This window comes from Notolabrus celidotus, chromosome 3 (genome assembly GCF_009762535.1).
Source record: "Notolabrus celidotus isolate fNotCel1 chromosome 3, fNotCel1.pri, whole genome shotgun sequence".
In the NCBI taxonomy this organism is placed as follows: domain Eukaryota; kingdom Metazoa; phylum Chordata; class Actinopteri; order Labriformes; family Labridae; genus Notolabrus; species Notolabrus celidotus.
In genome coordinates this window covers 21,557,939-21,569,966 of record NC_048274.1, presented here as the reverse complement: position 1 = coordinate 21,569,966, position 12,028 = coordinate 21,557,939, and the positions used below count along the sequence as shown (strand labels likewise).

Below are 12,028 nucleotides of genomic sequence, written 5' to 3'. Positions count from 1 at the left end.
TGTATGTAGAAAAAGTGCTCCACAGGGATCAATGAAGTGTCACACAGTTATTGAGCCATTTGTTCTCATGCATCCTTTCCCTGGGTGCAAATCAACCCGGGGAGTGGGAAATTTGTTTACAGTTCTACACCTAATTTGACTTCTGCTCTCATGCAGGCTGCACAGGTTTTAATAAATCAGTCTTTGCATTTGAGTGTCCTTCATTTACAGAGATATCGAGTCATAAGAAACTAAAAGACCGACAACCAAGCGATTCCAAATGTCTGATATAAGGCCATTAAAATCATCAGGTGGGTTTTATGCAGACATGAAGTTAAAACAATTAAAGGAAGAATAAATAACAGTAATGGCAAAAATGAAGTAAAGTAGGAAAGTAGGATCAAATAAGAAAATTGGAAAAATAAATTAGTGATAAAAAATCTGTTACAAATAGAATTTCTGGAGGTTCAAAATCTAATTTTTAAGATGTCTAAAAATTAATAATTGCACTTCAATAAGTAAGGGATAATGTATGGTTAGTTGATCAGGGTCTTGTCACCCTGTCAGGATCCTTTTTCCCATAACAACCTGCTAACCATACATTATCCAGCTTATTACCCGGCTACTAATTTAAAATACAAATTTGTTGTCAAAAAAACATTGATTGAAAGACTATTTTATTGATTTAAAGTGATTTATGTACAGTTTTAAAAAATAGTCCCAGTGATTCGACTGCAGTTAGCGTTCCATGGCGATGGATTCTTATCTGCCTGTTGCGGTGGATTTAACATGAAACTGTTCTCATCCAGCTCTCCTTCTTCTCTGAGCTCTGCAGTTCACACACCTTTGAAAATAAACAAGGCAAATGTCACAAGTTAGTAATACATATCAACTGCACCTCCTCACAAAGATAGGACAATATTTAGTATAGGGGTCAGATCAGGCCTGACCTCCAGTGTCCAACCCTGGAATCTGTTTTTGCTTGTGAGAGCAACAAGTTAACATCTAAAGCAGTAGAATAGTCATGAGGAATTAAAACTGCTGTAAAAAGTAAAAATGCATCACAGGAGAAAATGAAATAAAATATAAAATTAAATCACGATCATGCGCAAACTAACTGACATGCACTTCATTCAACAGTGTGTGCCACTGGTCGAGCATTCCCTTAATGGCAGTCTGAATTGAGTCACTGGTGTGTGATCTGTGGATGTTTTTTGCTTGCCTGTTAGACTCAAGAGTGACAAAGGGCAAACATCAGAGCTCCAGATATCTGTGGTGAAGCTCATTGGCTGTAAACTGTACATTTATTCCAAGAGTTGAACCAGCAGCTGAATCCCTTGTCGTCAACAAGCTGCAGGTGTTTCTCGTTAAGAACACTGAAGTCAAGAAGAACCTTCTCTGTTATTTTTTTTACACTTTTGAACCGTCACTGGAAGTTTCATACATCTTTGCAGCACAGCTAGCAAGATAAACTGCATCATTTCAGCTTCTATTTTGTGAACTTTTGTTGTATTCTTTGGCACAATGATTCTTGAGAGGCTTGATTAGAATTTGTTGTGTTATATTTTGCCACACTACGCTGTTACTTTTCCTTTTGACACTCGTTGCCTGTTAGAAGTCTGCAGACTCCTTTCCATGATGCTTCTACAAATGTTTAATCAAGGTTGTGTTTTTGTAGTTCTAATGCTTCCTCCCCTTGAGACACTCACATTACAGAAATTACACCCATCTGTTTTGCTTTTTTCCCTCTTTGAGCTTAAAATAACTCCACACAGTTGACATTATGACACCGTGCTGACCAGTCTCACTCTCAGGCTCTAGCTATTGTTTAAGTGCTGCGGCAGCCTGCCTCTGCTGTACATAGTCAGCCTCTTCACGTCGAGTAAAGTAGTTAAGGCTGAAGGCTCAGATCGGACAGGTTGTACTTTTCTTTGTCAGATCAATACAGATACTGAGTATCAGGGTGTCCCTAAATTGCAGGTGTTTGATTTTAAGAGGTGTCAGGTTTACCAGATGCAGTCTGTACATTTAGCAGATCTTTACACGTGTTGAGAAGGAAACTGGCTACAGATGGCTGATGGGAAAGTGTTCATGCTTGTGCATGTCTCTGTTATATTTTGTGCCTCTTGTCTTATTCTGTCTATCTAGCTGCCCTCTAATCAGCCTTAAGTGTGTTTCTGGCTTCCGTGGGGCTTCCTGTCTTTCTGCTCTTGAGTGACCTGAGCCTGACCTGTGTTTGGGCCCTGGGCCTCCTCATGGCTAGTGCATGGGCTTGTGTGTGTATGTACATATGTGTGTGTTTATGTGTGCATGTGTGGCCTGAACAGGGTGGTGGGGTGTAATCTGAGCCCCGGGCCAGGACAGAGCCGCTGCAGAGTCCATCCAGGCAGAAAAAGCAAGACATGGGAGCCTCAGGGTGGACAGAGGAAGAGGAAGAAGGAGAAAGAAGGATGGAGAGAGAAAGAGGGCAGCTGAGAGAGTAAGAAGAGGGGAGGCTGGAAAGAGAGAGAGAGGGAGGGAGGGAGGGAGAGAGTAATGGACACAGAGCAGTGAGTCTCTTTTTAACTCGGCCTCCGTGGAAGAGAGATGTCAGTCTGTGTCAGTGCGCTCCACTAACCAGCCTGTAGCAGGAGAAACAGATCTCTCCCTCCCTCACTCTCACACTTTCTTGCCTTCACTTCCTCTCTCTCCCCTCCCACGCCATCGCTATCTACTTTCTGCGCTCATATCTTTTGGTGATAGCTTTTCTGCCTCAGTTGAGAGGAGCAGAAACACTCCACAGCTCAGGGGAAAACAGCAAGACTAAGTAAAAGACCAAGCAGTGAACCAGTCATCTCTAAAAAGGCAGGCGATGTATAGTGCAGGTCTCCTCCTGATCACACTTCGGGTGAGTGAGACCGGGGCTGCTCGTGATGCTGTGGAGTAAGACCCTGAAGGCAGGCCACGCTGCGGGCTCTGCTGCAGCCTTTCTCTGCGTGCTTTGAGGAGGGCAGCACACAACTCTTCAAACACAGAGGGGATCAAATCTTCAAATCCCCTGGAAATGTCAACCACGTTTGAGGAAATGTCAGTAGAGCCGAGGACGCACACAAACACACATTGGCCAGAGCGTGCACACATACACACACATACGTAGGCACTCAACACCATGGCAAGAACAGCAACGTGATATAGGGCAGTCACGTCCTGTGGGTGAATCAGCTTCATCTCCTCCTTTTTCCCACATCTCCAGGGGACACGCACTTCTTTTTGCCTATGGAGGGTTTTATTCCCTAGGATGCTGAAGTTGTAGTGTGTGGCATTTTTGCATGAATAAACATCTACTTAGCAACTTTATTACATAAAATTATGTAACAAAATAGTATTAAAGCTGTTCGTGTAGAGAAAGAAAAACAGCTGGAATTGTCACCAGAAGGAAACTGAGGGATAATGAGATAATTTAAGTGCTTGAAGGTCTTTTAAAAACACACACTAAGTCACTGTCAGAGAAGCATTTCCAGGACTCGTTCATAAACTCTTGCAGTAAATGCTGATTTTATTACTGCTCTTATTCCCTTGTTCCTGTAAATAAAGATGACATGGAACATTTTTGAATTAATTCATTTCAAATCCCAAATCCTCATATTTAGATCCTTGGTTCCCTCAAGTGATCTCATCTGCAGCCGCTGACTTCATCCTGCCTTTCTATTGATCCATCCTCACCCCTGCTGACTAACTTATCGACATCCTCAAGTGTATTTCCTGTCCAGACTGTCAGCAGTGTTTATAGATGGCCCTGCCCCCCGGTGACACAGGCGCACAAGCACACATACACACACTTAAGTCTGTGCCCACCTCCTCTGCTTATCGATGTATCCCCTTTGACTCTGTCCTCCTCCTCCTTAATGAATCCAGTAGGTGTTGAAGTGTAGATGTTGTGCAGGGCTGAACAATCGACAGGCACGGTCGTGATGAAAGAGATTGTCCCTGGAGAGGTTTGGTTGGGTCACAGTGAACAGAGAGGGAGTTATTGTTAGAAGCCGTCTCTGGGAGACGTCATGTGTAGCACCCCATCACTCCCCCCGTGTGTCACCTCCAGGAAGTGATATTGAGTCCAGAGTAGGATGCTTGTGTGCAAGAAGGTGTCAACATGGGTGACAGGTGAGATTCGGGACATGCAAATGACTGGAGAGGTTGTGGCTGTCTTGACTGACAAGCCCTCATTCTCCAGCACACTCATGCAAGCACACAAGCACTCACAGTGTTCCCTGCGTAAGCCTGCAGGCCCTCAGGACTCTCTGTTTATCTGCAGCTTCATATCAAGATCTACACTCGGCTGCTGATGCCATGCAATCCTTTGAGGGCATGCTGTGCCTTGTGAGACTCTGTCCTTGTCCTGCAACATCTTCCATTACCAACTTCCCTCTTTACTGATTAAAGGAGATAATGCTGAACTCTGGAATTAACCTCAATTAGTCCTTCCTCTGTAGATTCTTCCCATTTCACCTCCTGACTCCTGTGCTGCATCTTACAAGTCCCCCCTCTGTTCCTGCTCTGCTCAGAGGATATATATCCACATGAGTGTGCATTTAAGCTCAAGTACCCATACGATGACTTTTACTGACTGAACTCCTGACCTCTCTTGCAACCACTCACGGTTTATTAGTGGTTTTGGGTAAAATATTATATCAACCTTTGGTTGGATTTCATATTCTCTTAGATGAATTATAAAAACTTTCACAGACCCCTCTTTACATAGCATCATTATTAGGTCATGATATAATTTTTCCGGTTGGTTATAACTCAGTACCATCATTTTTTACTTTAAATCCAAATGGACCAATGTTAGTTGTTGTTACGCGGCCATTGTGACAGTGCCAGCATGCTAGAGTTAGCATTAAGCATAAAGCCTTGCTGTGTCTCAGTACATCCCATGGATGCCATATGACTTCATGGACGTCAAAATATTTAGAGCTCCCCCTTCAGACTGGCTGCAGTACAGGTCATAAACCCTGCCTCCCTCATGTTAACAGATGGAACATGGGTCAAACCATTTAATAATTCCATGTCAAATATTTCCCTGTCAAACAAGCTTTCTGTCATCATTTTTAGTTCAGTCAGACAACTCATGTTTACTTAAGATAAAGTTTATTGCAGCATACAGTATTGTGTTTGGCGTATGGGCTCCGAACCTCATTACTCCTCGTAGATTATTTAAATGCAGACATTTAGGAGTAATGAGATAGGACTAACACCCCTCAGAGCCCACAGGTGGATGTGGGGGAGGAGGTGGGTATGAAGTTTGCACACAGCACTGAGATGGACAGCAGGAGCACTTGCAAAGCAGAGGCAGAGACAGGGAGACTTGCAGCTTAGATAGAGCGCCAAATGAGAGGATGTTGAGATCAGCTGATGGGGAGGATGATGACGTGTCAGTATGAATGAGCGCAGCTCGAGTTGTCTGCCTGAACTAGCTTGCAGGCGGCGCTCCATTTATTATTACACTGATTTATGTTCAGGTGTTTATTCTTTTGGGAAGTTTAGTATAAATGATTTATCTGATGCTAAAAAAGAAGATTGACAGCTCTGTTGAGAAACCTGCCACGTTTTTTTTGTTTTTCTCTCCCAGATTAGCAGAGTAGACGAGGAACAGTGAGAGAAAATGTAACAAACACACACAAAATCATTGAACTTTGCATGGCCGTTTATGTACACTTCAAATCAACTCATGAATCTGCTCTGCTGCGGACTGCCGAACCCATCTTTTGGGGAATCTTTGACGCATTAGCAGTAATTTTAACGCGTTTTTGGAAAGTAGAAGGCTGTGATGTCAGCCACGAGGAGCCACAAACGCATAATGTCTGCAACCGTTGAGGTGGTCTTTTGGCTTCACATCTCCCAGTGGGAAGAGCATTGGGGCACTGTGTCCATTTAATACAAAGTCAATATTACAGCCTCGCAGAGCTGGTAAAAGTACTCTTAATTCTTAGGCTTGAGCTAAAACTATGTAATGATTGCGTCCACAGCAACACTGTGTTGTTCAACAGGACAAACTCTGAGTAATCATGCCTCTCCCTGATCTATGAGCATAAATGAGTCATATGAGAGAAGCGGTGGCAACATCTAAATGTGTAGCATCAAATCTTGGCACCCTGCTTGTTCTTTAAGGCCAGTGTGTTTTGTGTTACTCACCACCATCTGTTTTCTTTGGCTGTGAGAAGCAACAATATCTCCATGATTAAGTACTACAGGCTCATGGCCCTGACCTGACAGAGCAGATCAGACACTTACTTTCCTCTCTGTCTTTATTCATGTTTTCATACAGAGTTATTGAAGTTGCTAAACAACCTTCAGTACTGTGCACTTAACTGTAATATCAGAGTAGAAGAAAGACAAAAAGACGAAGACAGCAAAGAGGCTGATATAGAGAGATGGAAAAGGTTAGGCAACCTTTTGGCATGTTTGTTGTGTTTGTCTTCTGGAGTGAAGGTAATACCCAGGCTCAGACATGACTATTTACCTGCTCACACCTGACGTGTTAGGGATAGAGACAGGGGAGGCACGCCCAAACTGTCTGATGAAGGGGACAGGATACGCAAGGGAACTCAGCAGAATGAATACCCACATGCATACGCACGCACACACGCACGCACGCACACGCACACACACACACACACACACACACACACACACACACACACACACACACACACACACACACACACACACACACACACACACGCACACACTTTTGCATGTAAATCCCAATACTTCAGCGGCTTAGCCATAATGGAGAGTGCGTGGGAGAGGTGGATCGTTAGCTCGCACAAAGGGCGAGTTTATTGTTAAGTGAGGTCTGTTTAAATGGTTTTTAACTGCTTTTCAACTGAGGCAGCTGTCTGGACTTGAAGAGGGGGCAGGTGGGAAGGTCTGAGTGAGGCGGTTGAAAGAAACTTCCTAAAATCCCTCCATGACCAGCAGGTGGATTTACATACAGGCCAACAGCCAAAACACTTGTCAGTTTTTATGTCATAGCCACTGTTGTGGTTTGCCCACTCAGTCTGTTACAGGAGGAGGAAGTATTGATGCAACTTGATGCTAAAAACACCTGGATGTGTGTGTGGGAATATAAACACACACTCACTCAAAAGAAAAAAAGGCAGAAACTACTCCCCCGGTTTCTCATGAGGAGTCATTAGCAGTGTGTCTGTGTGTTTTATTTTTAGCCGTGTGTGTTTAGGAGGGGTCTCGTCAGTCTTCAGGGCCCCTTCCTCTGCTCTGTCGCTCTGTGTCTCTGTCTCCAGCTGAGAGCTATGTATATTTCATAAGCCCAGGGTGCCTTTTTGTCTTAAGATACGCTGCACCTCCCTGCCTGTCTCTCTGCTGCTCGTCAATGGAGGGAGCCATCACAGCCCCCTTTTAACTCTCCTCCTCTACTCTTTTTTTTTCTCTCTCTCTTTTTCTCCTTGCTGACAGCCACCCTCTGCCTCTTCCTCTGCTTTTCATGGTCAGCTTGTCTCTCTCCTGAAGGCTCATCCCTCTTTTCCTCTTTCAGCTGTTGTGGGGAGCAGAGCAGAGCAGAGCAGCACACATCCAAACAGACTCAGGCTGTCAGAAAAGCTCTTTCTCTCTCTCTCTGTCTCTCTCCATCTTTGATTCTGTCTCTCTGTCTGTCTGCTCTGCAGCTCTGTCACTTCTGGGAAGGGACACTTTTTCACCCAGCGCTGCATCCCCTTTAGTTGTTGTCTTTTTATAGCAGAAATCTATGACAGCAGCTAAAAATGGTTCCACCAATGTCTGCTACAACAGCAGCTAATTGCTATATTTGCACCATCTATGTCTCTTTATTGTTAAATTTGATAATAACATCAATACTGTGGTGAGCCAGAATAAGTGAGGGACAACCTTTAAGCAGGATCAGAATCTGCTTCTTGACTTGTGTGTAATTAGTGTTATGGACTTTTATTGAAGTCTCTCATTGATTCGGTTGTAGTTAATTAACTCCACCTCTGTCTTACAAAAGGGCATTGAATTGCTAAAACTCTTCGTCTCTTTCTGAGGTCTTAATGATGTCTTTATATCTTACAGGTGGGGACTGTGATTGAGAGTGCAGCTGGGTCTAGGAAGGACGCCGGCTCTGAGCCTTCACAGCCTGCAGGTGACCACACACTGTCTCACCCAGGGACATCAGAGCCAGAGAAAGCTGACCGAGCTGAACGCCCATCTTCCAGTGAGTACTCCAGGGGACAGACTTAAATGTTATGTTTCAGTCTCTTAAACATGGTGGTCACCATATTGGAAACGCTGATTCAAACTGACTTCCAGCTTATCTCTTTTTTTAAATAGGATATATGAATTCTGCAGCACAGATGGACTTTTTAACATTGGCTCTAATGGGGGTTTCTTTGCTTTTGTGAGCAAGCTTCAAGTGTGCTCCAGAGAAACTTGCTTTTCAGCATCGGTCTCATTTTTCACTGTGGAGGTTGCTGCTTCTTTGTACCTTGTTTTATGCTGCTGTTGCTTTCAGTAGTGTCGTCTGGTCCACTTAAAAGTCCTGTTAATGGGATGTGACAACAGAGGCCCTAAAATTTCCCTTACACCACTTTGTACTTTCATATATGTTAGTACAAACCACATCAAATAAACAACCAATTTAATCTCTTAGCCTACCTCATAAAACAGCACATTAGTTTCTTAGTTGAAATATAATAAAAAAAAGTGTTGGTTTAGCCTTTATCCTGAAACCACTGGGAGTAAGCCATTTCTTCACTCAGCTGCTAACTTGTCTCTGTTTCCTGTTTCCTGTATGAGAGGTCCTCCTGACCCCGCTGTGTAACAACACAGGAAGCAGTCAGACCCCCGGAGTGAATGAGATGAGGTCTGAGGCAGCTCTAACGCTCAAATCATAGAGTGACAAACATCTCTCTTGACTTGACTTTTTTCAAATCCTTCTGTCGTAACTCCACAACCACCACCACTATTGTTGTGTATCTATATATACCCACAAAAGCTATCACCCTCCATCCAGGCTGCTGTAACTCATTGTTTTCTATGTTTGGGCATTACAACAGTCAACCCGTACAATATTGCTGTGTGAGTGATCAGAGGAGACAACAACGATTTCCCTGCAGTTTGTTTTGCAAATGTGCAAAAGGGTTTCATCCCTTCACCTTCTTTGAATGAATTGTTTAATGGCAACTGATTCGTTTTATCAACAGTGCAAATCAGGAAACTGGTTTTATCCACTAAGTAAATACACGAAGACACTGACATGCCCATTCACATGCCTACACATCCTCCTTTTCGCTATTTCTAAGCTATGTGTTGGTGATCTGAACAACTGATCAGTAGATTTATTATAGTCTCTATTATGTCTAATTCAAGCAGTGAATTGTTGGTTTTGCAGTCATTTTATTCCATCTCCTTTTCTTATGCTAAAACAATCAGCCTTAGAGGTGATGAAGCACCAGGAGAGGAGGATGCTGCATTGAAGTGACACTAAGGGAAGAGTTGGAAGACGTCATGATAAAGCAGGCACAGACAAAAATTGACGTGTGTGTGTGTGTGTGGTTGTGACTATGCCCCTAGGGAGGCCATCACCACAGTGAGTTTTGGAGCTCAGTGCGTTTATGTGGAAAGTGCTGCTGTCTCCTCTCATCAGTGTAGCTGAACTGCCTTTTCACTGGGTATCTGTTCCCTCTCTTTTTCTCTCTTCCTCCCCTTTCTACACTAACGTTTACTCTCACAAACACAAGAGTTTAGTAAATCCAATTCTCATAATTTCAAACTTCCTTTTCTTCACTTACTCTCCCCTTGCTCTGTATTTCTGTCTCACTCGCCGCTCTCGCTCAGGCCTCTTTCTCACTTTTCTCTGAGGCTATTCCTGTTTAGCCGTGAGGGCCCCCCTGCCCGTTTACAGAAACTCATCTCTAGCTTCTTTTTACTGAACCCACACACACCCACACACACACACACACACACACACACACACACACACACACACACACACACACACACACACACACACACACACACACACACACTTACACAACCACGACACACTCCTAGACACTTGGTTAAACAGTCATGACGAAAGAGGCCACCACATATCCCCAGACACACACAGACAGAGCGTTCCTCCCAGAGGTCTGGTGTGGCTTGAGAACAGGGTTTTCATGAGTTATTTAAGGGCTCTCCATCATGCGTGTTGCGCGGCAGCTCACACTGACATGACACGGCCCATTTCCTCCACTCAGGCTAGGAACGTGACACAAGACACGCTTGCGGTCTTCACACAGAACAGAGCAGAGAGGTGCATGATCAGTCATGATCTTAAGACTGCTGGGTTTAAATCATTGAAAGTGCCCCTGTGCAACAGCTAGAGGGAGAACAGAGGGAGGGAGATAGTTCTGCTGTCTGCTGCTGTCTGTTCCCTGCAGGGTTATACTGGTACATGTGTGAATATTTAAAGCCTTGATGGTCATGCTCTAATTTGGGTTTGCATTGACCAGTGGTGCACAGAGCACTAGAGCACACCGGTGCTTTCACACGCACATGTTTGATGTAGTTAATAATACGTGACAGAACTTGACCTCTAAAAGTAAAGAGTCTGTGCTTGCAACAAAAAAGAGTGAGCATATTTCAATCTGTGGGCTGGATTTGTGGAGTTGCTTGAGCCTGTAACTTATATTGCAGAGCATGTTTGATACAAATTGAAGCAGGCCAGACTGGTGTGGTGCCACTTTTTGATAGCTTGTCTCCCTCTTTATGTCATTATCCTGCAGTCAAAGAAAACACTGGTATTAAGTAAACCAATCTCGTGGAGTGCTGGTTTGATTGAAAGGACTCCATAGTTTAAGACAAGTTACCAGCAGAGGTTGGTGGCGCAAGTCTCGTTGAATTGGTGCCGGCCATGGGTCTGTCCACATGCTACCAATACTTAGCTCATCTAGCATACATGTCAATATCAGGATGGCAAAAACAAATGGTATGAGAAAGAGCTTCACAGCTGTACAAAAACTGCACTTTGTTGAATGTATTGGACGTTTACACGAAGGAGGACAGTGTATCCTTTCTATTTCTGTGAGTCCCTGTAAAAACAAACCATATCTCATGTACGAGTGCCACTTGTTTACCAGATTTTAGGGTGATTTAGGGAGACTTTTTCAGTAAGTATGAAGAAGAGGAAGATTGTGTGGTTGAATTTGTTTTGTTTTACTTTTTCTGTTTTACTTTTATTCTTGTTTAGTTATTTATCTACTTCAGATCTTCAAAACCAAGATTAAAATCAATCAATACATCAGATGTTGAAGGTGTTTATAGACAAGGGGAGGCAAGATAATTTAGCTTCTGTCACACTTTTTTTTAACATGGAGGCAATCCAAAGTTGTTTACATAGGTAAAGCAATGGTATGAAAGCACTAAGTGTTAAAAAATTAAGAGTAAAACCCAAATCAATCAAGAAACACCATCAGTTAACATCAGTAAATATCCATAAAGACAGGACTTTAAAATGTGTCAGTTATTATTTTGTGCAAAGTGAGTGTACCAACTGTCATAAATGAAATTAATGAAGACAATAATAAGTCAGTCAAAGGCATGAAAGAATGCTATTTTATTTTAAACCCCTAATACAAGAGACAGTCTAAACATATTGAGGTCAATGAAGCACCAGTCTGACAGGAAACGGACCATAGTGGGAGGGATTTGACATCTGTGATTTCACCATAGACTGTATAAAATATGGACGTAGTATCCGTGACGTCACCCATATGTTCCTGAGAGCTGTTTTGAAGCAAATCGACGGCAGCAGCCATATTGGAAATACGGAACTCAACCAGGCAGAGTGTGATGTAGTGTGAGCCTCTTAGCCAATAGCAATGTGTTCCCGACTGGGAGTCACATCAGTCATGTCCTTATTTGGGCAAAACTGGTAATCTTAATATCTTCTGAACCGTCGCGTTAGAAAAAGATTCACCCCCCGTACAGTGTGTGCCATTAGAGAGATTAGCTTCATAGGGCCAAGCCGTTTTTTGAACCAGGCTGTAAACATGTTTAATAATGCTTCAAA

The 12,028-nt window shown here is 43.3% G+C and overlaps 1 protein-coding gene across 1 annotated transcript in view; it reads left to right on the top strand.

Moving 5' to 3' along the window:
* Positions 1 to 12,028, top strand: part of gse1 (Gse1 coiled-coil protein) — a 206,324-nt gene that overhangs the window by 52,854 nt on the left and 141,442 nt on the right. The window contains exon 2 of the mRNA XM_034679727.1: positions 8,047 to 8,188. Within this exon, the coding sequence (XP_034535618.1) occupies positions 8,047 to 8,188 (142 nt within the window). The remainder of the gene's footprint in view (positions 1 to 8,046; positions 8,189 to 12,028) is intronic.